Below are 24,118 nucleotides of genomic sequence, written 5' to 3'. Positions count from 1 at the left end.
AGCTCAAGCCTTAAACTATCTCAAGGACCCCAGATGAAGGCATAGGACAGGAGAGAATGGATGGTGATATTGGGAGTACTGGCACCAGCGGAAGCTGATAAGAAGAAATCATAAAAGTCACACGAAGAGAACTATCGAGCTTTGGCAGTAGATTTATATTTACTCAGGAAAATATCAATCATGTGCTTCTATCCTATAACCAGATCAAACGCTTTTTCATGTTTAAATGTAACCCACTAATAAACGAGCATAGCTCAGTATCCATCTTGACATTGGCATGTCTGTGTCTTGATTACTGATCTCCTGGTTAACCAGCATCTTATCTCACTGATATCTGAAGGGACTCGATAAAGGAGAGGTAAATTACCCTAACATAAGATATCTACAACTCAGTAGATGGGTGTCAATACACTATTTTTCCAACTCGGCATCAGGCCCATTGTTTTTACCCTTCCAACTGCAAGGTAACACAATTACTTATACTGAAGTACACAGTGAGGCATAGTTAAAAGTTAAAAATCAACAGCAGTGATAACTGGATGCCAAACGAAAAGGCAAACATGCCTTATTACAAATAGACAGAGAAGTATTTGATATTTAATGCTGCAGAAGATTCAAACCGTGAGGCATCCTGTAATACAATTCTCAGCATGGGAGGAGCTTACTGTGAAACATAAAGCTGATTTTATCAGCTTACTTCAGTTATTTTGTTTTTTACTACATTCCTTAATAGACGATACATGTTCTATATGTTGAATTCAATGCAGAACAGAGGTCAGGAAGTGCCAGCCAGCTGTCACTGTGCATTGTTTGTTACAGTCAATGTGTTGACAGTGAACTCAAAATTAAATAAAACACATTACAGTTTTTAAAATATTTCTAACCAACATGCAACCTAGAAATGAAAGGGTTAATACTTTGGGTACTTGTTAATTATATGGGCACCCGTGGATACAAGTTGTGCAACTATGCAGGATCCTGCATTTGCTCTTTGGAAATTTTATAATTTATTTATTTTTATGCCATACTCCACACCTGAATGCTGCCTGCCTTGTTCACAATGTCATAAACAGCTTATGGTAGGTCTTCTGGGGGACTCGTTCAGCAGTGCCATCTCTTGATTGGACACATGGCCTCCCCACTTGCTTAAATAGAGAATAACTGAATCCATGGAATGACATCTGGATAGGGTTTATTTCAGAGTGGCTCCTCCATTTCAATTGGTGTCCATAAAATTCACCATACATTGTACTTGAGCAAACAAAGGGTTACTCATGCAAACTACAATTATCCTCTATAGGCATGCAAATGTTCAAGTGCAGCAAGCACACAAATTATTTTTTAGCTTTTATTGAAAGATGCATTGGTTACATAAAAAAAATAAGAAAATATATATACATTAACAAAAGAAAAAAGAGAAATATAATCTAACTTTATTGCATAGCCAGTAAAGTTAAAAAAAAGACACAAAAGCACTCTATATTGAGAGATCCTTACAATATCATCTGCCTCACTATATTGAGTAGATAATCATCATTGTTAATTGTTAGTGGGATGTAACATACCTCTAATGTTCTAGAAAGAGTTATCATTAAATTATTAAATGAAGTGTAACCTGTGTATAGTTATCAGTTTGTATCAGGTGTGTGATGTCAGTAAGACCTGTGTATATTGATCAGTGTATGTCAGGTGTGTGATATCAGCATGACCTACAATATGTACAGTGATCAGTATTTTGATCAGTATGAATCTGTGCGATGTCAGTTTTACTTGTGTATAGTGATCAGTATGTATGAGATATTTATCATGAATATATATATATATATATATATATATATATATATATATATATATATATATATATATATATAGTTAATTTTTTTATTTCACTACTCTGTTGGATATTACCAATATTTCCTATATTATTTTTAAAAAAGCACTCAAGCTTCTTAGGCAAAGTAGTGTATCATGGAGGCACAAAATGGGTCCCACTAAAAGTTTAGGACAAGGTGGCTCAGAAGTCAAGTCCTTTTGCGGGACACAAATGAGTGAGTGCCACTCCGTCCAATAGGAATGCACCTACTCCACAACTTTTTTCTCATTGCAATAATCTTGCTCCATTAAAGGAAATCTAATTTCTACACTGCATTACAAAATCAGTGTGCCAACCACTCTTTATTGTTCAGGGAATGAAATTACTCCACAAGTTTGATTCCCTTGGCTTGTGCAGACCCTTGATAGAGGGGCAAATCAAAGAGAGTGGCTGGACCACAGCTGATTTAGCACTCGCTATTGGATGTTTTACACATCTTAAAACCTTCAAATGCTATAAAAAAAATCATTGACGGTCATTTACCAACTTATACATATATATGCAGAACAGATAGTTTGGTGTAACAAACTCTTTCACCAGGATAACCCAAATAAGGTGTTTATTGCTCTTAAAAATAAATCTATGCTATCTACTATCTATCCTATATACTCTGCATCACATGGAATGTCTTGAGAGTTGCATATATTTATATATATATATATATATATATATATATATATATATATATATATATATATACACACACATGCGCAATTCTCAAGATATTCCATGTGATGCAAAGTCTTTAAAATTGTAATTACAGAACTGGAATTAGCTGATCCAAGCACCTAGGACTATTGGTGTGCGTACCTCCAAAATTTTCATTGTTTGAAATGAATAAGCCCAAATTGCAACTGTTCACATGCCCTTCTTACACACGAGAAATGAAAATGAATTTGTGGACCGGAGGAAGATTTTCCAAGCCACTTTCTGTAGGAGAAATATCAAGATCCTTGGGGTCCATTATAGACTTCATGGTGAACTTTTGCAGGATCACGGTGAAGAAAATGAAGAGTTGCAGGCGCACCAAGCTTTCAGCAACACATGACCTCTTTCCTGTGATAATGAGATTGCATAAAAAGTTAGTATAATAATCAAAAACTCATGAAGCAAAGTACAAAATAACAAAGTTGATATGACAGATGAGTTATTCACGGTAATGTAATCTGGAATGGACTTAACCACTAACAACCAAAATATTAACTTCTACCTCTCCCTTCTATGTAAAGAAATATAAAAGTTATATGTAAAAAAAAAAAAATAGTTTCAATTATTTCAATTCAGACTGAAATCACTATAAACACTCTGTAAAGTTAGACATTTATTTGGATCTCTTTGCTAGGTGAAGGAACATCATTCTATCAAAGATGCATGATTCCACCTGAAGGACAGAAGGCTTGGAGTGGATTACCCATGTACATATCCGTGAAATCATTTACATGTGACAACCTTATATTTTGAAGTTAAGCAAATTATTTTCCTATACATCCTTTGTGTCAGCTTGCCATTCTTTCTTTGTGCTAGTATTTTAGGATATGAATCTTGGTAACTGTAATATTTGCACCAGCATCACAATAAACCTATATAAATATGTAAGGCCTTCACATATACCAGCCCCTCTTTTCCATGGAGCACCATATGCTCACCGGTACTCAGTTGCTACCAGTAGGTAAATGTATCAAGGTGCGATTTTGCAAATCCAGCTATTTTCTCGGGAGAGTTGAAACTCGCAGATGTATGAAGCTGAGATTTCATGTAAAATCGCCAGAGTTGTGCTTCTGTCAAAATCGCTACTTGCAAAATTGCTAGAGATCAAACTCCAGACTGTTTGCCACTGTAGCTATACAAGTCTCAAATGTATGAAGCTGCGATTAAGCAAACTCAGGAGAGTTTGCTTTAAAAAACGCCAGATACAACACGCTGCTTGCTAGCAGCGTGTTGTATAAACACATCACTGTTACACTGCCCTGTCATACAGCTGCCGGAGCTCCGGCAGCTGTCAAAACAGTAAAGAATAGATAAATGTAAAAAAAACAAAAACGGTATTAACCCTAGTGCTGTCAGCCTACTGCTGGTTCCGTGAAAATCGGGGAAAAATTTTGCGTATGGTCCCCCCTATTTTCACGGAACAAGCACTAGGCAAATCAGCCGGGGTTGGTGGCACTATAGCAGAGGGACAGGTGGCAGGGGTCCCCCTGCCATAATGACTAACCAACCACAGGCTGTTCAGCGCTGGTCTGGATTCCCTAGGGAGTGGGGTCCGATCAAAAAAACGAGCGGGCCACCCATCTAGGGACCCCCAGCCCAGTGCTGATAGCACTAGGGCTCTTCCTATACCCCTGGGCAGTGGGTGTAGGGCAATAACGGCGATATAAGTGTTAAAAAAAACAACAGATGCCATTTTGTTTTGTGGAACTACAAGGTCCAGCCAGCCCGGGTGCCCTAAATAGTGTGGGCATGCTACTACTTGTATAACTACAAGCACCAGCATACCCATGGCAGCCAGGGCATGTTGGCACTTGGAGAACCACAAGTGCCAACATGTCCTGACACCCATAGCTGGCTGGGACCTGTAGTTCCACAAACCAGAATGTTTACAAATCCACAACACCCTCGTTAAAACCACTAACATTTAATAAAAATAATAAACCCTCAATAATGACAGTAAACACCCTCATTTACACCAAATATTTTTATTAAAAATAATAAATCCCCAATATACTCACCAATGAAGTTATCTTCTGTTGTCAGCAGCTTTCAATCCAAAAATGACTGTCACCAAAGTCCAAAATAAATTTGTAATTCCCAAAGTCTATGCTTGAACATGCCTAAAATACATTTGTAATTCCAAAAGTCCTGCTTGTAATGTCTTCTTATCACCCGTGATTTGCCGCGATTTTAACACGTTGAAAAAAATCGGACCTTTACCCCCAGGTCTTTTGTGCAACAGTATAGGTTTATACATGTATGGACACAAACAGAATATAAGAGACTAACCCCACAAAAAAAGATTAGTATAATAAACTAAGCTTACCAAGAATAGGAACAATAAAATAAATTTGAACACTAAACAGAAAGTCAGAGTAGGCGGCTAGCAGAATTGTGAAAGTCCCAAACTGAGGTCTGGGCAGACAGCTGAAAAGGACAAGATTAGTAACAAGCAGAAGTCAGTATAGGTCGCAGACAGAATAAGCAGTTACATGTTGAAGTTGGTAGGGCAGCAGACAGGAGATTGATAGATAGATAGATAGATAGATAGATAGATAGATAGATAAACTAGTTTCAGACCTGCAGAGAAAGGCAGAAATCCATTATTTTTCTTAAATTTGCCACTCTCATCCAAGAAGTGTTTAATATTGAAGTCTCCGGGAGATTCAAACTGTGACGGGTCTCGTAATACAGTGGTCAACACAGGAAGAACATCTGTCCCCTGAAAAAGACAATAAACAACTGTGATTTAATGTACAATTATACCTATGCAGCTCTCAGGATTAACTACAGCGTGACAATAAATAGCTACTATTTATTGTCACGATAATAAATACAGAATGACAGTAATAAATAGTATTATTGATGTGCTTTGCAGATAAATATTAGGGATATTTCCTTACTGGGCACAAGATTTGCTCAACAAAGTCCACTACTGCAGTTCTAATTCGTAAAGGAAAGAAAAGTGCTGCAAAACAAGGTTCTCTCCATTATGTGGCATGTGAGTCAGATATAGCCTCCTTTTGCTGGAGTCTGCAGAGACATTGCAAGAACAGTCTTTTACTTCACACTGGGCTCCAAGTGAAAGTGGACAGTGAGGGTAAACTAGATATGCAGGAACCTAAAGACTATCAACAAGCCTACCAGGACTAAGAACACAATGGAGATAATTCCAAGGTTTCCTGCTAATGCAGTTAACACTGTATCATAGAATGTTGTTTTCAGCAGGCCTACCAACAGGCATAAGAACATAGTGTGGATGACCAATCTAAGATGACCTGCAATTTAGAACTTTAATGGATTCCAGAAATGTGTATAGATACAGACATTGCCCATGGTACCTCTTCAATGAGGAAACATCTTTGCACCTCTTCTGGGAGTGTACTTTCTCAGAGACTCTGTTTTAATGCCCTGAAAATTGGACTCAGATGTTTTCTGTCCAGAAACAGCCTTTCATACTATATCATCACCAATTATTTATATCGTGCTAGAACTGTACAGAGAATATTTGTCACATCAATCCCTGCCCCATTGGAGCTTACAGTATAAATTCCCTAACACACACACACACACACACACACACACACACACACACACATTCATTTTGTCACATGTGTTTGGAGTGTGGGAGAAAAATAGAGTATCCGGAGAAAACAAACATGTGGATAACATACAAATTCCTACATTATATGATCCGTATAAATGATATCCTGAAATACACACCTAATGGGATACCTAGAAGAACTGGACATTTTGTGTTGTTATATATAGGATGTTTTTTTATTTGACAGGAAATGTCTTGCGCTTAGATGATGATGTTGGTTTAGGATTGTTGGTAGCTTCTCCACAGCCTGTGGAAGAGACTGTACCATCATAGACTGTCCTGAGGACAGAGATGATTAATCCACTTTTGTTTCCCTTTTTTCACCCTTTATGCCTCTGTTTGGAATAAACATTTTGACCCCGATTCTAAAGCGCTACGGAATTTGTTAGCTCTATATAAATAAATATTGATGATGATGAACAAAGCATCAGGACCATACCTCACCTCCCACCCCTTCCCTTTTCACACACCAGGAAATATAGTGAAAATTATGGGATGCAATGTTTGAATAATGCAGTGCATGATGCATTGTATAAAATGGTATATTGTGCTGCAGATTATATATTATCTTAGAATGTATGTTTGATTTATGTATTGGATGTATTGTATCTCAGCTGAGACCCAACTCAGTACACAACAGTTGCCTGTATCATGTCATATGTATGTTTTATTATATATGTTATGTGAACAAAAATATAGTTTTTTCAATAGAAAAACAATATATATAACACTGCATAAAAATGTGGGTAACATTTTCCAGAACCTGTGTACTATAAATGGAGATATAGCCAAAAAATTGTAAAATTCCCTTAAATATTATTAGACACTAATTTTTTAAATTATGTTATACATGTTAACACTTGCTGGAGTTACCTTAGGAATGCAGTACCCATGAAAGGGCACATCTCTGGTGGTCGATCGAACAATACCCATTGGAAAGACATCACTATATCTCTGAATCTCATGTAAAAGAGCATTCATGTATGGCATCTTGTTTCTGTCTTCCACACTAGGCTGCCGTATTTGGCCAATGACTTGATCAATCTCCTCATGCAGCTTATCTATGTTTCATTCAAATTAGACAGACAATTTTTGTTATTTCAGTCTTTTTCATCTTCATTATAGAATGCATGCTTGTTATTAGTAAACCAAATATACATATATCTGATCTATAAAGAATTGTCTTTATACAAGATATCTCCTGGGAGTGATTGATATTATAAGATCTCCCTGTTAAGGAGGAAGTTATAGGGAATGGGAATGGTGAATGGTGTTAGGGATGGAGTTATAGGAATGGGTTATATAATCAGTTTGGTGAGGGCTAACAGAGATGGGTTCTTTGATCTGTTACAGGGTAACAGCAACAATTATAGGAGAAGTTATTCGGAGTTGTGATATCATCAACTAGGGGACTTATTATGGGAAATTGTTATATAATGGAGGAATTATAAGAGGAGTGTGATCAGTTATATAAAGTGTATATTATCATAATGCCTAAATGTATCACATACTGAATTGTAATGTTCTCTATTGTTATAACTCTCATTATGTGATTTTGCAGGCTAATGATTTACCTTGTAATTCAGGATACTTTATAAGTATCAGGAAACCAAAGTTTACAGTAACTGAAGTGCTCTCTGCTCCCCCTAAGAACATATCAAATATTGTTGATTTAAGGTTTGCCATATCAAAAGATGTTTCGAAATTCTTCTCTTCCTGTGAAGAAAAACAAAGGCCAGTATAGATTTAATTTGAGCACTCTTTTGCCAACAAGCTCTTTAAGAAAATGTTCAAGCTTGTTTAACAAATTCTTTTTTGGTGATTAAGGTATTTTTCGATATTTCAAATTGTAAAAAAATGTTTCAAATATTTAAGAACACTATTTTTAATACTAATGGGGAATGTGAACCGTGAAAGCGAGCAGCAGATTTCAATCCGCAAATTAAAATTAAGTTAAATGCCGATTATACTGCAAACATATTTATGGCCATCAAACTGGTTCTAATTTTCAAACTCAGCAAATATGTACCAGTTTGAACCTTGACAGAATTGTTTTCTGGACAAATTGTTTTTGCAAAGAAATCTTCTATGAAATTGCCTGAGGAAAAAAAAAGAGCTGATGTTGCATGTCCTCTAATCTGCGTTTAAATAAATAACAAAAAGAAGCTGGTGTATAAGTATGAACTTAATTTGTTTTGTTGTCTTTATTGTCTGACCTGTTTCATTCTGATGAGGAAACAATCCATAAAGTCTCGAGGACAGGCTGGATCCAATGTCTCCTGGTGTGTCCTGATGCTCTCCTTCACAACATCTTCAAGGGGTTTAAGAAGACTAAATATTTTTCTGTGGGGTCCAGGTAAATATGGCATGATTTTAGGAAACATATCGTAGAACTGCAGAATGAATTGAAATGATTATAAAGCGAGTTAACGAATTAACAAGAAACACATAGAACACAATTACAAATACAAAAACGTGTACAAATTACATATTTCCTGTACTTTCCTATTGCTGTGTTTGGACACATGTTGGTTTTGTATGTACTGAAGGCTGCATGAGCTGGGCTAAAATTATATAAAGGCATTAAAGATAGAGTTGATCAAATCGATTTGCCGATTCTGAAGTTCAGATGAATGTCAAAGATTCTATGTTGTTGTTATAATTCATGAATAACTCCCATGTGATGAAAGTCTGTTCAGTGGTTCCTGGGATTTGCTAATTACAATCAAAAAAGTTTAAGAACTTTTCCAAGACCATTCAGCCCATTTCTCAATTGACTCATAAGAGTTTCTTTTTGATAGTCAGCACAAGAAGCTTTCAGTACACTAAACAAAATTATTCAGAAGGCATCAGTTCTAATTCACTCAAATCCCGCTCAAGCATTTCTTTAAATTCTACAGTACAAACAAAAAATCCATTAGGGTTATAGCAAGAGATAATGGAGTTAGTGCCAGAGGCAATTCCCTTAATATATGAATCAAAATAGGCCCTATTGCGCCTGAGAACACCCATTAGCACCGGAAATTTGGCTTTTAGCCTTTTGATGAATCAGGCTCTTAATCTGAATAAATAACATTATGCAGCGTGGCCCTATACTCAAAATCCTCAACTAAACCCACAGAGAGACAGCTTGGGGTGGTTTCCACTATAACAGGGAAAGCATGAACATTATTTTCCCTTTGCATAGTGGAGATTGACTCCAGATTGTTCAACGCAGGTTTGTGTCCTCTGTAGGAAGAGGGTGTGTACAAAACAGCACACCCATCCTCCCAGAGACTACCAGCCCTGTGCTTAAAAATGCTGTGGATCATGCTAGGCTCCCTGAGCTGTGGGGTCTGTGATGATGAATAAAATTGGAAACTCTATAGTGGCAACATTGCCACCTCAGTAGTCTTGATATAATGGATCCCTGCCCATTATTACAAATGTGTATAGGGAGAGGAAATATAACCAACAAACACATTTTAAAATAAAGTTTACATTTAAAAAAACACTCCCCAAATCTTTATTTGTTCTTGAAAAAAGGGGAAGTTCTCCAGTCCTTGTAATCCAATAGGAACCAAATGAATGCCAACACAACTATGTGCCTACCATTTAAACACTAGGGCCTGGAGTTAACAAGAGTTCCATTAGCTGCATTTTCCCACACTAACCACTTGCGATTGGCTTGCAGCTAAGGGAGGTCCCGATCCATTCAGGTCACAGTCTTTCAATGACGGGTCCTCATAGTGAGAGCTGCATTGAATTTTAAGTTTTATTCTCACATTAAATTACAAATACAAAAGAACTTCACATTAGATTATGATGAAGAATGAAGAGAGACTTAATTTTATATTAGTGTGGTGCACAAAGGGTTTCAGTAAAAAAAATGCTTAAAAAGAAATTGTATCTGCATCTTTATTTGTTTTCATGGAAGTACAAGCTCTACAGTCAATGGCTGGCAGTGCATGCAAGAACATTCTGGTGACTGCGGTTCAACAATCATAAACAACAGTCACCATGGCTGTCACATGGCTGTCAGTGAATGCTGGAACATTAGTTAACCAACATTAGTTACACAATAGGCTAGACAAAAACCATCTGAAAGTTGTAAGCAAATACAATATATGTGGTTTAAATCCTGTTTGTCGCTCACTAGAGATGGAGGTGCTTTAACCAATATGATTCCCTGTTAAATTTCTACATGACCACATGAAATGATCATCTGTGCTAGTTTATTTAAGAATGTATTTGCTCTTTTGTGCGGTCTTGCCTTAGCAGAGATAAAGGGTGATTTGGAGAGGACAAATGAATTTTGTAGTCAAACATTTTAGATTTACTGCATTGTAAATGTCATCAATTTTATTTTTAGCTCGAGATCTTTAAAGTCAATGAAGGTAAATACAATACATTTGTCCTCCTCACCTGACCCCAAATTGATGAAACGATATGAAAAGCCTGGCATGAGTCTTCGAGAATTTTCATCCACTTCTTATCATTGTAGTCATGGCGTGTTCCCATCAGTATATTGGAAGAAATATTAGAGGAAGCACAGGTCAGAGTGGTGCTGGGGTCAAATGGTTGCTCTAAAGAGGTGGAAAAAGTGTAATTAAAGAAACAGTGGTGAGTTTTCACCATTATTGTGTATGCACTATTCATGAGAATGAATCAATATCAGTAGGAATCAGACATTACTAAGGCTTCATGTACTTTCATCAATTCTTAATGAATAGGCTGATTGTAAAATCTGAGAAAGGTAACCAAGGTGAAATCAGTTGCAATGATTTTAGTGATGATTTTAAAATATACTTCTGTATAAAAAAAAATAGACGAATATGTGGCCCCGGCTCTATGTATTCCTATGTGACAGATCGATTCACAGCCACTTTGTCAAAGTGTTTAATAAATAGCTACAGTTTCTTATAGTGCACACATGGATCACTTTAGCATATGTCCATAATTTGCCCTGCTGATAGAAATTGACTATGATAATTCCATCTCCAGACACCAACACTGCAAATGAACTTACTCATAACTAAGATGGCCAATATTGCCTCAGAAGAATCCATCTTGCTTACTGTTTGGGCATATAAAGAACTATTTCTTGTTAAACAATTTGCTTGAGTATTGTGTTTGTTCTGCTCCTGCTGATCTTTAATATCGATTTATAAATTGTACCAAACACAACCTGCTCCTAACTATTAGCGGTGTGCTTATTCAGTGTACCGAACTCAGCCTGTCTCTAACTATTTTCAATCTGCTTATTTTGTGCACTGCCTTTTCTTATGACTAAGAAGCTCTTTTACCAATATGTGGCGATAAGGCTGATTTTTTTATCGCTGCGCCATTAAAAAAAATCACTCATCTCTTGCTCGGTACGCACTTCACCTCCCTACCAGATCTCCCAAAGGAGAGAAAAAAGATCGGCATTATGACATAACTTATCACTACTTTATGATATTCAACACACACACACACACATATATATGGTCTCAATTGATTGTAAAACAATAGCTAAAAAATTTATTTTTAAATGTTATCATTGAAAGAGACTTTATTGAAAGATTACGTTTTTTCATTATCTTTTGATTATCAGTGAAAGCACCCATTTTTACCGGTCATAGGGATTTTCATCCTTTTAAAAATATGTTCCTAAATTCTGCATTCTTAACAACCAACAGATTTCAATCAAATATACTCACATCATGACACCTGAATTATCTACAGCTTTAAATGTTTTAAAGATTTGTAATTATTCATTTGCAAAAGGGTTCAATCATACCTCCCAACCTCTGGACATTTCAAATCGTGACATGAAAAGGGTGCGTGACCCCCAAGTGAATAGTGCTTCAAAAGTGCTGGGCCACTTCCCTCTCCCATAAAACACCCTTTCAATGCCATATGCCTCAGCAGCAGGTAGGTGCAACATGCATTAGCAGGACATATCTCCCAACTGTCCTGGAATCGAGACAATAATTTTGATCAGCAAGACAGTGACACAGTCCTCTCAAATTAAGTTGTCCTGTCTATATCAAGAGAGTCAGGAGGTATAGGTAACCTCTACATTGATAGAAGACCTTTTTGGACAAACACCCACCATTTAAGCTGATGAAGTGTTCGACAAGATGCTGTGCTTCGGCCTGTATGGGTTCTTCTAAGCTCTTCTTACCCATTCCAAAATCCTTTAGGGTCATAAGAGAAAATTGTCTTAACTGCTTCCAGGAATCTCCATTGATAAAGGTTAACCCTAAAACAGCAGACATTAATGATTTTTTTTTTTTCAGTATTTTACTTGTAAATCCTATAAGCTGCTTATGGTGGACCATATATAATACCATTTTTACCTTTACCAGAGTAAACTTACCAACTATAATAAAGACACAGAGACTTGAATTGGTGTTTGAAAGGTCAGGAATTTATTGAAAGCGAACCTGCTGGGGAAAATTGGTGGCCAATATAAACAGACCAATCAGCATCCAGGCCACACCTACAAGATGTAAATTCCGTCTAAACTAATTTGGACCCAACCAGGCGTAAAAAGCCAAACTCCCCTGTTTTGCATATTAGCTGAGGCCCGCCCGCCTAAGCGGAGCCCCTTAAACCCCGAAGGGCTATTCTGACTAATTGCCCAATCCCTTTAAGGGGAGAGTGCCTACTACGCCTTAAATGTAACAAAATGGCCGCTGATAGGGCTGCTTACCGCCACAGCTAAGGTTCCCCACCAGGAACCTCAGCCCGCCACCAACTGACCTCTCATAGCCAAACAAGAAAACCAAATATCTGCTCTATAAAATATGCATACCCAGATCGGACAAGTGCACACCATCGGGCCTATAGTACTGCGTCAAAACCGCCCTTATGGAAGGATAACTAATGCAACCACCGCCTACTTCCTGAAAGATTTTCCTCACCGCCCGATTTACCTTTCCACGAGCTTTCTCAATACGAGCTGGCTTAACCGCCCCTCTCCAATTCCGCCTAGGGATAATGTCGGATCAAACTATTCGGGCTGTTGGCCAATGTAAATTAATGGCCCCGACATCAGATTTTATCTGCTCAATGAGCTCCAAACTGGACCCCTTACCCAGGTCATTCCCCCCAAGGTGGATAATAAGTACTGAAGGGAGCCCAAACCTACTCTCATTGTCTTTTAGGATATTCAACAAAGACGCCCAACGCATTCCCCCTAACCTATCCATCTTTATGACTCTGCCCGGGGAAATTTGCTCAAATCATGAGCATGACCGCTCTTACCGGCCCAGAAAATAAATGAATGGCCGACCAACCAAATATTCCTCCCATCCTGACGTGCACCTGCAATATGGAGTAATAATGCATGTAAATGAAATGACAAAACATAATATGATTAATACGGAAAAACAAGAATACACCACATTCGCGCATGACGCAGGGTGACCCATGCGGAGGTAAAACCGGAAACTCCGGGGTGCCACCGCCAATCAGGCCCCCAGAGAAAAGAAATGGCAAAACCCTCCGTGCTCCCTTTGAACAAGGTAAGCAACACAACGCCATGGGTCAGCCTTACTACATCGCCCTGACTAAGCCTATAACGCCACTGCTGGCCTCACATACCTCTTAAAACACTTAGACCTCCATCTACCTAAAGCCATAATGCTCTGATCCGACACACCTTCTTCCGCCGCTACCATAGCTGCCCGAATTATAAAGGAATGCGTCCCATAGTCCGATGCACTCAAACCAAGCTTAACCACGCAACTCTTGAATACTGCTGAAAATTGGAACTTCGTAAGGGGGAGACCATCACTATGTCTAAGCCAATTATCACCGGGAGCAGGAGACCTATCCCTGTACCATCTTGTCAATTCTACTGGACAAACTGCTGTATCCCGGTTCCGCTGCAAAGTGACCCACTTCCACCTACCCAAAGGATCTGTCTTTGATCTATGAATTTTACAAGCAATACTCTCATCTTGTACCACAACATTCTTAAACAGCAAGCCCGAATCAACTGCCGTCCTAGACGAGGCTACCAGCTCACATATCCTAAAAGCCCCGAAGAAAGCCATAATGAACGCCAGCCGAAACAAAACCGCCTCAAACTCATCCGTCGCCACAAACGTGATAACATTCAAAAGGTTCACCAGCATTCTCTTATCAATCGGTCTACGTTTATCCTCTAATGGAGGGGAAATTCTAGACCAACCTCTTAAAACCTTGCGCACCAATGCCTGTTTGGTAACATCCCGACTACCTTTAACCTGCAGAAAAAACGAAATACCAGCCAAAGCAGACACCATATATGTTTTAGATCTACCCGCCTGAAAACAGTGCCACACATATGCGAGCATGCACTGCCGCCTCGTCTTACCTAGAGCCTCATCAGATCCACAAAACCCCTCCCATGACGACCAAGCCTCCCGATATTTCTTTAACGTCCCAGGTGCAACTGAACGCCTAGCGAGCTCTTCTATGCCGGCCTTATAATCTGCCAGACAAAATCGGGGCATGAAACACCATTAACATTCGCATGAGGGGCTAACAAACTAAACTTATTCCAATCAAACCTAGACAAGGCATCCGCAATACTATTATCTACCCCCGGTACATGCCTAGCCCTAAAAGTGATGTTAAGAGTCAGACATCTATAAACCAAATGTCTCAACAGCCTCAGAGCTAGAAGGGAGGTGGCCCTCTGATTATTAATAGCATGTACTACCCCCAAATTGTCACACCAGAACAATATACTTCTATTAACCAGACCAACACCCCACAGCTCTATAGCTACAATGATGGGGAACTCCAACAGTAAGAGATTCCTCGTGAGGCCCTCCTGACGCCAAGTCCCTGGCCAAGCTGCTGCACACCACTCCCCATCCAAGTAAGCCCCAAAACCGGAAGACCCAGCAGCATCAGTAAACAATTGCAACTCCACGTTATTGGCGCCAGGCAGGGGCCACAAGCAAACTCCGTTAAAACATTCCAAGAACAAAAGCCACATAGCCAAATCATCCCTAATTTCTTTGGACATTCTCACAAAATGCCTAGCCTTTGTAATGCCAACAGTAGCCCTCTCTAGCTTCCGACAAAAAACCCTCCCCATGGGATTGACTCTACAAGCAAAATTAAAAAGACCAAGCAGTGACTGTACCTGCCTCAACTGCACTTTACACTCACCCTGGACCGTCTCAATTATACCCCTAAGCTTAGCCACCTTCTCTGCTGGAAGCCTACAACAACCCGCAACCGTGTCAATCTCAATGCCTAGGTATGACAATTTCACAGTCGGGCCTTCCGACTTGTCCGCTGCCACCGGAACTCCCATTACTCTAAACAGCGCCTGAGCAGAAAACAACAAATCCTGACACACTGCCGTACCTGCTGGCCCAATGAACAGAAAATCATCAAGGTAGTGGGCGACACTCTGATGCCCAGACCCGGCCACAACACACCAGTGGAGAAAAGTGCTAAAACATTCAAAAAATGCACATGACACCGAACACCCCATAGGTAAACATTTATCCACGTAAAACCCATCAGACAACCGAAAACCCATATACCGAAATGAAGACGGATGCAGGGGCAACAACCTAAAAGCCGATTCAATGTCCAATTTAGCTAACAGCGCACCGGCGCCACATTGCTGCACCAACGACAAGGCATCCTCAAAAGACTGATAACCAACTGAACATTCAGACTCTGCAATCGCATCATTCACAGATGTGCCCTGCGGGTGAGATAAATGCTTAATTAGACTAAACTTTCCCACATCCTTCTTTGGCACCACTCCCATTGGGGAAAGAACTAAATCAGTAATCGGGGAAACCAAAAAGGGGCCACACATTCTGCCCAACGACACCTCCTTACACACTTTCTCGTGCACTACCATTGGTAATTCCGAGGCTGATTTCAAATTCCGAGGCGTACCAGTCTGCACCACACCTGTCACCGGCAATATGAACCCAACATTGAAACCATTCCATAAAAACTCGGCAGCCCTCCTATCAGGGTACCAACCCAGCCATTTCCCAAGTTCGACCAATATAATAGGCGATGCCGCCTTACCGAGTCGCGCCTCCGGTGGCGGCTCTATCAGTAGTGGCAGGACTGCTCCTCCTGGGGAACTCTCTCCTTGGGTGACCCCCACTGCAGGCTGAACACACATGTCTGAATCTGCAAGCCGCACCTCTCTCACATTGGCCCCCGTTGAAAGCAAAACACTTCCCTTGAAAGGGCTGGCTAAACCGCACTGGGGGCTGCCTCTGTCTTGCCACGCTCACATCAGTACCAGCAATCCTCGGCTGCGTCACATCCAACCATACCTCCACATCCTTACACCCAAAATCCATCAATGACACTCCATCCTGCTTCCTCCGAAAGGCCTCATCGTACCGCCTCCACATAGTACCCCTGGATCGGGTAAACATCCCCTGTATTAAGTATATGTACTTAATCACGCTCATGTGCTCAGCTGGCCTGGTTTCCAGGTAACATGCAGCAAAAACTAGGAAGCCCTCCAACCAACTCTGAAAACTCCGATATGCTTCCTCTCCCACGCCAGAGCGTGATCGTGCTGCTATTAAGCCATCCTTAGCCTTTTTCGTGATGGCAAACATGTCCACAAAACGACCAGCGCGTATCTTACTGCGCACACTGCTCCTGATATCACGGAGGACCGCTGTATTAGCACAGCGCACAACATCACCTCCCGAGGTACCACCATCCTCTCGAGGCCCCCCACCTCCAACCTCCGCCCTACGGCGGGAACTCTGTAACTTCCTCCTCAGGAGCCTCACCAACTTTGCGTCTGCTCTCCCAGACCCGGCCAGAACCTCACTCTCTGAGGCTGAAGAACTTAGATTGGAGCTAAAACCAGACCCCCCGCTGGCATGCTCACCCAATACACGGCCACCTCCTTCCACACCAGATGATGGGCCCACCGTGCCAATGATGCGGCTTCCGTGGAAGAAGCACGCCCAGATCTCCGACCCGGTCTCGCACGACCCTGCGGACCTGCAGATGGGGGAACAGAAGAAGAGCTTTCCGGCCCGGGACCCCCGGTTCCCGCACTCACGGGCAATACTAAACTCCGATCACTAACACTCTGGCTAGACGCCACCACTGCACTTGCCTGCCGACTGCATACACTTGTTGCCGCCGTGCAGGGAAAGACCCGAAGACCGGCCAGGGAGGACGCTGCACCCTGCCCCAAAACAGGCCCTCCAGACATCAGCTGCACGTCGCTAGGCTCTAACATCACTGCCGGCGAGGAAGCGGGAACCCGAAGCCCCTCCGAACCTGCCGCCCCTAGGGTGGTGGCCCCTGTGGAAGAAGCACTTGATGTTAGCACAACATTACCCGGACAGCCGGGACCTGAGAAATACGGCCCATAAGCCAAGGGAGGAGGAAGATAAGGTGGGGCAAACCCCCAAGGTGGGTTTGAGTACGGAAAAGGAAAATTCGGAAAATTCGGAAACCCCTGACCCTGCGGCCCTCTGACCGAACCAGACCCTTGCCACTGCAAGGGAAACTGATGGAAGCCTGTAATTGGTACCTGACCCGGCCCATACCCCATTGCCCATGGAGGATAATAACTAGGCCCGGGGGGGCCAGACATACATGGTTGCCCCATAGGTGCTCCGGGGTCGCGCTTGGGAGGAAAAGGCATGTGCCCCCCTGGATATAAAGCGCCCGTCCCCGTTGAACTAATGGTATCTAGACTCTGTGTGGCACATACTGCAGCAACAGGAGGGGGAATGGGAAATGGAACAGACACGGGACTGGAGAATAGGAGCAGAGGAGGAGGGGGAGAAGTGAAAGGAACCCCAGGGGGAAAGGGAGACCCAGAGGAGGGAGGAGGGAGGGGGGGAAAGATGGGAGCAGAAATTGCTGAGGCTGGGAAAAGGAAGCGGAAGGGACCTGGATGTGACTGGATGAAATGAGGGGGGAAGGAAGGGGGGCAGAAACCAGTGCCGTTATATGGGAGGAACTACCAGGGGGAACATTTACAGTGGCCTGGGGGAACGCTGCAGCAGGGGACTGCTGACAGCCAGAAGTTATGGTGGGGGAGGGTACTACAACATTTTCAGCCCCCTGGATAAAAACGGCAGAGCCTGCAGCCTCCCCCCCTCCGCAGCAAGGACCACCTGGTCCCCGGCGGGGGGGGGGATCAACAGAAGCGGAAACATTGGTGGCAGCGGTGGGAATGGCGGCGCTCCGTGAGCGGCCGTAACTAAAATGGCTGCCGGGACCCCAGCCCCTGACAGCGCATGCGCGGCCAAACGCGCACTCCTCTGGCCACGCGCTCGCCTGCGCGCATGCGCAAGAGACTTTCTTTGCCGCCGCAGTAACGGCGGATGTTCCCGGCCTGCCGGATGCCATCGCGGAGGGAGGGGCGGGGGGAAAAGTCTGCGGTGAGTCCCGGAGCTGGGCTCGCCGCTTGGGGAGGGGAGCAGAGGAGACAGAAGCCTCAATTAGGCGATGGGGGGGGACCCGGACCCGTTTAGCACGGAGCATGTCTGAGGATGGAGAAAGGGGGGAGATAATGGAAAGGAAAGAAAGAGGGGGGGTGGAAAAACCGGAAAAATAGGAAACGAGAAAAGGGGAGAAAAGCAAAGAAAGCAGGGCCAAGAGAAAATATAAAGAAAAAGGCAAAAAACACAGACTACAGGAATAAAGAACAAAAGAAAAAGCACCACAATAAAACGTAATCACACAGAATTACACAGTATACACAGGATATAACAGTATAACACCGAAAAAACAGCATGAAACAGTATAAAGCAATACTCACCAGGACAGCAGAGAGCAGATACTCACTCACTAACAACTCCAGAGGCAAGAGGATGTCATATCCTTTTCCTATATGTTATAAGCCTCCTCTGGGAACATAACTCCTCCCCTTCAGACTCCACTGATTGGTAACTCAGATTCTTACCACCACCCAGATAATTTAACTCCTGGTATGCCTGTACTTTTTCTACTGCCAGCCCCCTCAGCGTTTATATCACCTCGGTCTCATGCAATCCCTCTGTTATATTAACAATGGTGGTAACATTTGAAGTGCAGTATTCTGACTTCTACATGGTCAAGGGGAAATTGACACAACTTTGAATCCTTAATTTAGAAAAGCTGCTACTTAGGCTGTACATTGACTAGAGGCACTTTCATGTTTATTATAGTACAGGTTAAGACGTGACAGTTCTTCACTTGACAGGTCTCCACTTCTCTTTCAACAACTGTCACTCTTTTCATAATATCTGTCACGGTTCCTATGGTAATCGGACCCTTGGTCTGCCTAATTTGGTGATACCCCTTACAGAGGAGCAGGGACCCCCCGCAAGGAGGTTTTTATCTTTGCGGCCTCTGCTCCGCAGTTCGCAGCCCTCTTAGGGACTACTATGCGAAACTTACTAAAGAAGGTAAGAGCAAGAGGCGTTACAGGAATTGATAGTAGGCAGGGCCGAATTAAGGCAATGGAGGCCTCCGGGCTAAGGGTACTGTGAAAGCCCCCTTCCCTCTGATATATATACAGTACTTACCTGTTCTTGTTCTCTCGCTGCAGCCTCCTCTTCTTTCTTCTTGTCCTGCTGTCTGTGTGGGACCGGTGGGCATTGTGCTGCTTAGTGAGATCACGCGTGACTATGAGTCATAGTCTCACAAGACCTTCTCTCTAGCAGTGTGATGTGTACCGCGCCCGAACTGACAGCAGGGCGGCTAACAGCATCAGATTTGCTGTTAGCTGCATCTACCTAGAATGAATGGGAGGCCGCCCCAACCCAATCGCAGGCAGTATTACATAAAAATATTTAATAGGGCCCCCCAGCTGCCCTAGGCCCTTGGGCTGTAGCCCACAAAGACCATTAGGTTAATCCGGCTCTGATAGTAGGTATTATAAAGTAGGTATGATTGGTCTATGGAGAGCAGAGAATTCCACTGGAATGGTGTAGAACTGGTGCAATAGCCTGCGGATGACAGGGCAATACCACTAGAATGGTGGAGAGCAGGTAGGTGTAATAATCTGTGGAAGGCAGCATTACAATGGAGTAGTGGAGAGCAACAGGAGGCAGATCCAGCACCTAACATGTAGATGACCCAAGGAACAGGCACCAGACACATGGGTGCCTTTTACAATGGGAGTGCCTGAGAGAGGGCGGATGAAAGGGCAGCAGAGAAAATAAAGAGATCGGCGGAAGATTGGGATCATCAGAAAATGGTCACAGCGAGCAGGTAAGTGCGCTGGGCATTGGATAGAGAGACTGAAAGCCCAGCGTGTGACAATATCTCTCACCCATCACAGCACCACATCAGCAGGACTACAACTGGGGAAGAACTATTCACACGTTTCACTCAGTTGGGCTCTAAAGAGGATGGAAATCTCTGTCTGCATGCAATATTTATCACATTTGGCTTGGAGACTTGGCAGCAGAAGCATGTATGTTGCAAAGAGTGCATCCCAGGACTGGAAGTATTCTGTAAAGCCCTCTTTGTCAAAGTAAGCTGAGTCCTCCAGCACACTGCAATAAATATTACAATGAGGCCAGGGATTACTACTACCATCATAGCTAATGTGCAAGTCAAAAATGCTAGACTTAAAACTAATCAACCCTAGTAGGGCAAGTTCAGATATTTCCGCTAAATGAAGAATGCATAAATGAAATAATAAACTTACATATATGTATATTATAAAATTATCAAGAACCATACAATTATATTTACTGTTTCTCTTCAGCAAGTTAATGGATAGAAATGTATTCTAACTAGATTTTACATTTATTTTCAGAAAAGCAAAGTAATTCACTGTATTTAATATAATAATGTAAAATTAATCACTTCCAAGAACGGAGTGGATGTGTTGACAATAGTAGAAGACACAATTAAGGAATGTCTGCACCAGTCTCTCCTGAAGTCTGCTGAACTGATTTATTAAATAGCAATGTCATGCTTGAAGAAAAGCAGAATGGAAGACCTCCATGGACCACACAGAATACACAACATTCTAATAACTATAATGAGCATCATGTAGATGCTTGGTGTTGATGAGGCTGGATTTTCATTAATATGTTGTTTTTAGTTATAATTCAATGTCTGAGTACTCACCTCTATAATTAAAGATACGATCAAATATGGGAAGACTTCCTCGATTCAGAAAGGCATCCCCCATGTCAACTAGTGCCTCCTTCACAGTTTGGTATCCAGTCAGAATTACAGTGGGTCTGGAACCCATGTAAATAGTATAAATGGGGCCAAACTTTTCAGCCAGCTGTGAAAGTATCAGATAAATCTTTATGAAATGAAAACATGTCTCATTGTAGATCAAAGTAGACTTAAGGATTCATAGTATTTGCATGAAGGGAGAGGAAATTATTTATGTTATCATGCTTGCGGGTTACTAGCTAGTAAAGAAATTCTAGCTGTGAGAGTTGTAAGGACACTTGGGGCCGCAAAATAAGACTGGATGACTGGCTCCTGGGATTCCAATTGGACAGCAATTTATTCGTATGTTGTCTTAAAGCAAATCATTAGTCTTGTTTATGTCAAATAAAAAATTTGCTAAGAAAAACTAAAATAAAATAGTTTTTTTAAAAACTTTTTTTACTGACATAGACAAGTAAAATATTGTATTGCATATTCTTAAGGCAATATAAAATAAAAGATGTTGATATATGGTGTACTTGTTTATTTCATATAGCCTTAAGAATATGCGGCACCAGTAATTTCCAGCCAATACATGCACTACATCCACCTACATTCCAAAATGTAAAATTAAAAAATTTGGAGGTGACCATGCCTCCTCCAAAGGGTGTGTACATGTCATGTTAGGGGTGTGTCCCTGTCACAATGGGCATGGTCATGCACCCGGGGACATGTGAAGCCCTTCTTATGTGCTAGGTAACCCCTCCCCCCTATTCCACCTTCCCTCTCTTAAAAACACCCTTGAATTTCCACACACCAGAGATACCTGCCTCTAGGGAGTTTGGCTTTCTCGCACCACAGTCAGCGGGGACATACCTCTTAAAATTACTCTAGACAAACATTCTGACCAGCAGGTCAGTCCCTTTAAATTGGGACAATCCATCAAAAATGGGACATTTGGGAGGTATTTATCCTCAACTGCTCAAAATGTTAAATATATTAGTAGCATTTCTGACACCACTTGTAGCACTTCTGACACTGACACAGACAGAGTCTTGCTTCAACTTAAAAGGTGCTTTATTGTTTGCATCACAATAAACACCAAAACTTCAGGATGACACCAGTAAATAATGTCATGTTGTTTACCCCCCTGTATGTAGCCTTGTAGTCTTCCCCTACAGACTTTCCAGGGCTACACCAATCTCTATGCATGAGAAGTGTGGAAAATAGGCCTCTTTGCTAAATATATATATATATATATATATATATATATATATATATATATATATATATATATATATATAAAATTTATTTTAAATAAATCCTTTAGTTAGGTGTGTACAATACATCATATACATGTAGACATGTAGACAATACTACTCAAGTACTATAGCCATTTATTTTTCTTCCTTAAGATGTTGTAGGCAGCATGTTCCAGGTGAAGGCAATGAGATACACAGACCTGTGTGACTGTGTGTGTGAAAACCAAGTAGTGGTTGTGTTTATTCAAAATATTAAAAGGAAATAAAAGTGTCTGGGAGATTGACACTGTCATTTTATGATTATGTTTGTCAGTGCAGCTTGGTTGCTAAATAGTTAACTTTTACTGGTAGCCATTATAATATTAATAAATATGGTAAATTATTAAACTCTCTAATAAATGATGAAAATATGAAAGGGCCCATTAACATTAGCACACTTTGATCCCAGGAGGGATTGGTTTATTAGACAAGTTATTGTTTTTAGTACACTATGGTCTTAGGAGGGATTGACTGATTAGACTTATCACTGTCATTAGTATATTCTGTCTTAGAAGGGACAGGCCCATTGTATATGTCATTGTCTTAGTACACTCTAGTCCTAGGAAGGACTAATCCATAGACATGTCACTATCATTAGTACACTATGGTCCTAGGATGGACTGACCCACTAGACATATCACTGTCATTAAAACACTCTGGTCATAGGAGGCATTGGCCCAGTAGAAATCATAACCCTGCAACCCCTCAAAATAGATAATAACATGATATTAACCTTGTACTCACCTTTATTAAGCTTGGCACTAATCCCTCAGACTGAAGCTGTAGAAAGTTCCCCAAAATGGGCAGGGGGACTGGACCAGGCGGCATCTTCTTTCTCCTCCACGCATATTTTCCATATGAGAGAACTAACATAAAAGTTACAAAACCCACCAAGCCAACCATCACACTGTTAATGTCAATCATGTCTCTACCATTCACTGGAGCTGCAACTGAGGATCCTCTGCACTGTTTTCCTTTCTGTGCCATGCACTGTAATGTAGGTGTACAGGTTTTAATCTGGGCGTAGAGGTTCCTGAACTGCAGTTGGAAGCTTTCCTGGAACAGGCCTCAGGTGTTGGCCTTGATCAGGTAGCTCATATTACAGAGGATTTGTTAGTATAAATGTGAGTGAAAACAATAAAGAAGCAAAAAAATAGGGAATATTATATCTCTTTGCCACAACGTTTTTTTTTTATAATACTCAGTAAATTATTGTGTTGGTGTAAAAGGTGCATGCATGTAGAATGTACACACGACTAATTAACACTGAAAGCACAAGTTTAGAAACATAAAGTTAATACTTTTTCTTATTCAATGAGCAATGTGGTATTGTTGCATATTTTAAATCTATTCAGCACCCCAACAAACATCTGTAAGCAATCTGTGGTTTTTATCACTTAGCAACAGCAGAGTTAGTCAAACTACCTATCCTAGATGTAACTGCTTTTGGTGCATTGTGAAAAACATTTTAACTCACTAATGCATGTTCAAAATGAGTTCTAGAATTTCAAATGCCTTGCTAAATCCAGATATCTTGCA

At 41.2% G+C, this 24,118-nt stretch overlaps 1 protein-coding gene across 2 annotated transcripts; it reads right to left on the bottom strand.

Moving 5' to 3' along the window:
- Positions 1–1,175: 1,175 nt before the first annotated feature.
- Positions 1,176–23,583, bottom strand: LOC142102236 (cytochrome P450 2A4-like). Of its 2 annotated transcripts, XM_075186969.1 has the most exons (9): positions 23,324–23,582; positions 21,243–21,405; positions 12,262–12,411; positions 10,590–10,750; positions 8,402–8,578; positions 7,760–7,901; positions 7,059–7,246; positions 5,162–5,303; positions 1,176–2,929 (listed from the first exon to the last, which is right to left on the bottom strand). In XM_075186969.1, the coding sequence occupies exons 1-9, from the start codon at positions 23,564–23,566 to the stop codon at positions 2,745–2,747; spliced, it is 1,551 nt and encodes a 516-aa protein (XP_075043070.1). In that variant the 5' UTR covers positions 23,567–23,582; the 3' UTR covers positions 1,176–2,744. The 2 variants fall into 2 exon arrangements, with proteins under 2 accessions (XP_075043070.1, XP_075043071.1); XM_075186970.1 differs by lacking the exon at positions 12,262–12,411 and having other exon boundaries at positions 23,324–23,583.
- Positions 23,584–24,118: the final 535 nt, after the last annotated feature.

Source organism: Mixophyes fleayi, chromosome 9, assembly GCF_038048845.1.
Source record: "Mixophyes fleayi isolate aMixFle1 chromosome 9, aMixFle1.hap1, whole genome shotgun sequence".
Classification (NCBI taxonomy): domain Eukaryota; kingdom Metazoa; phylum Chordata; class Amphibia; order Anura; family Limnodynastidae; genus Mixophyes; species Mixophyes fleayi.
This window is presented reverse-complemented; position numbering and strand designations above follow the sequence as displayed.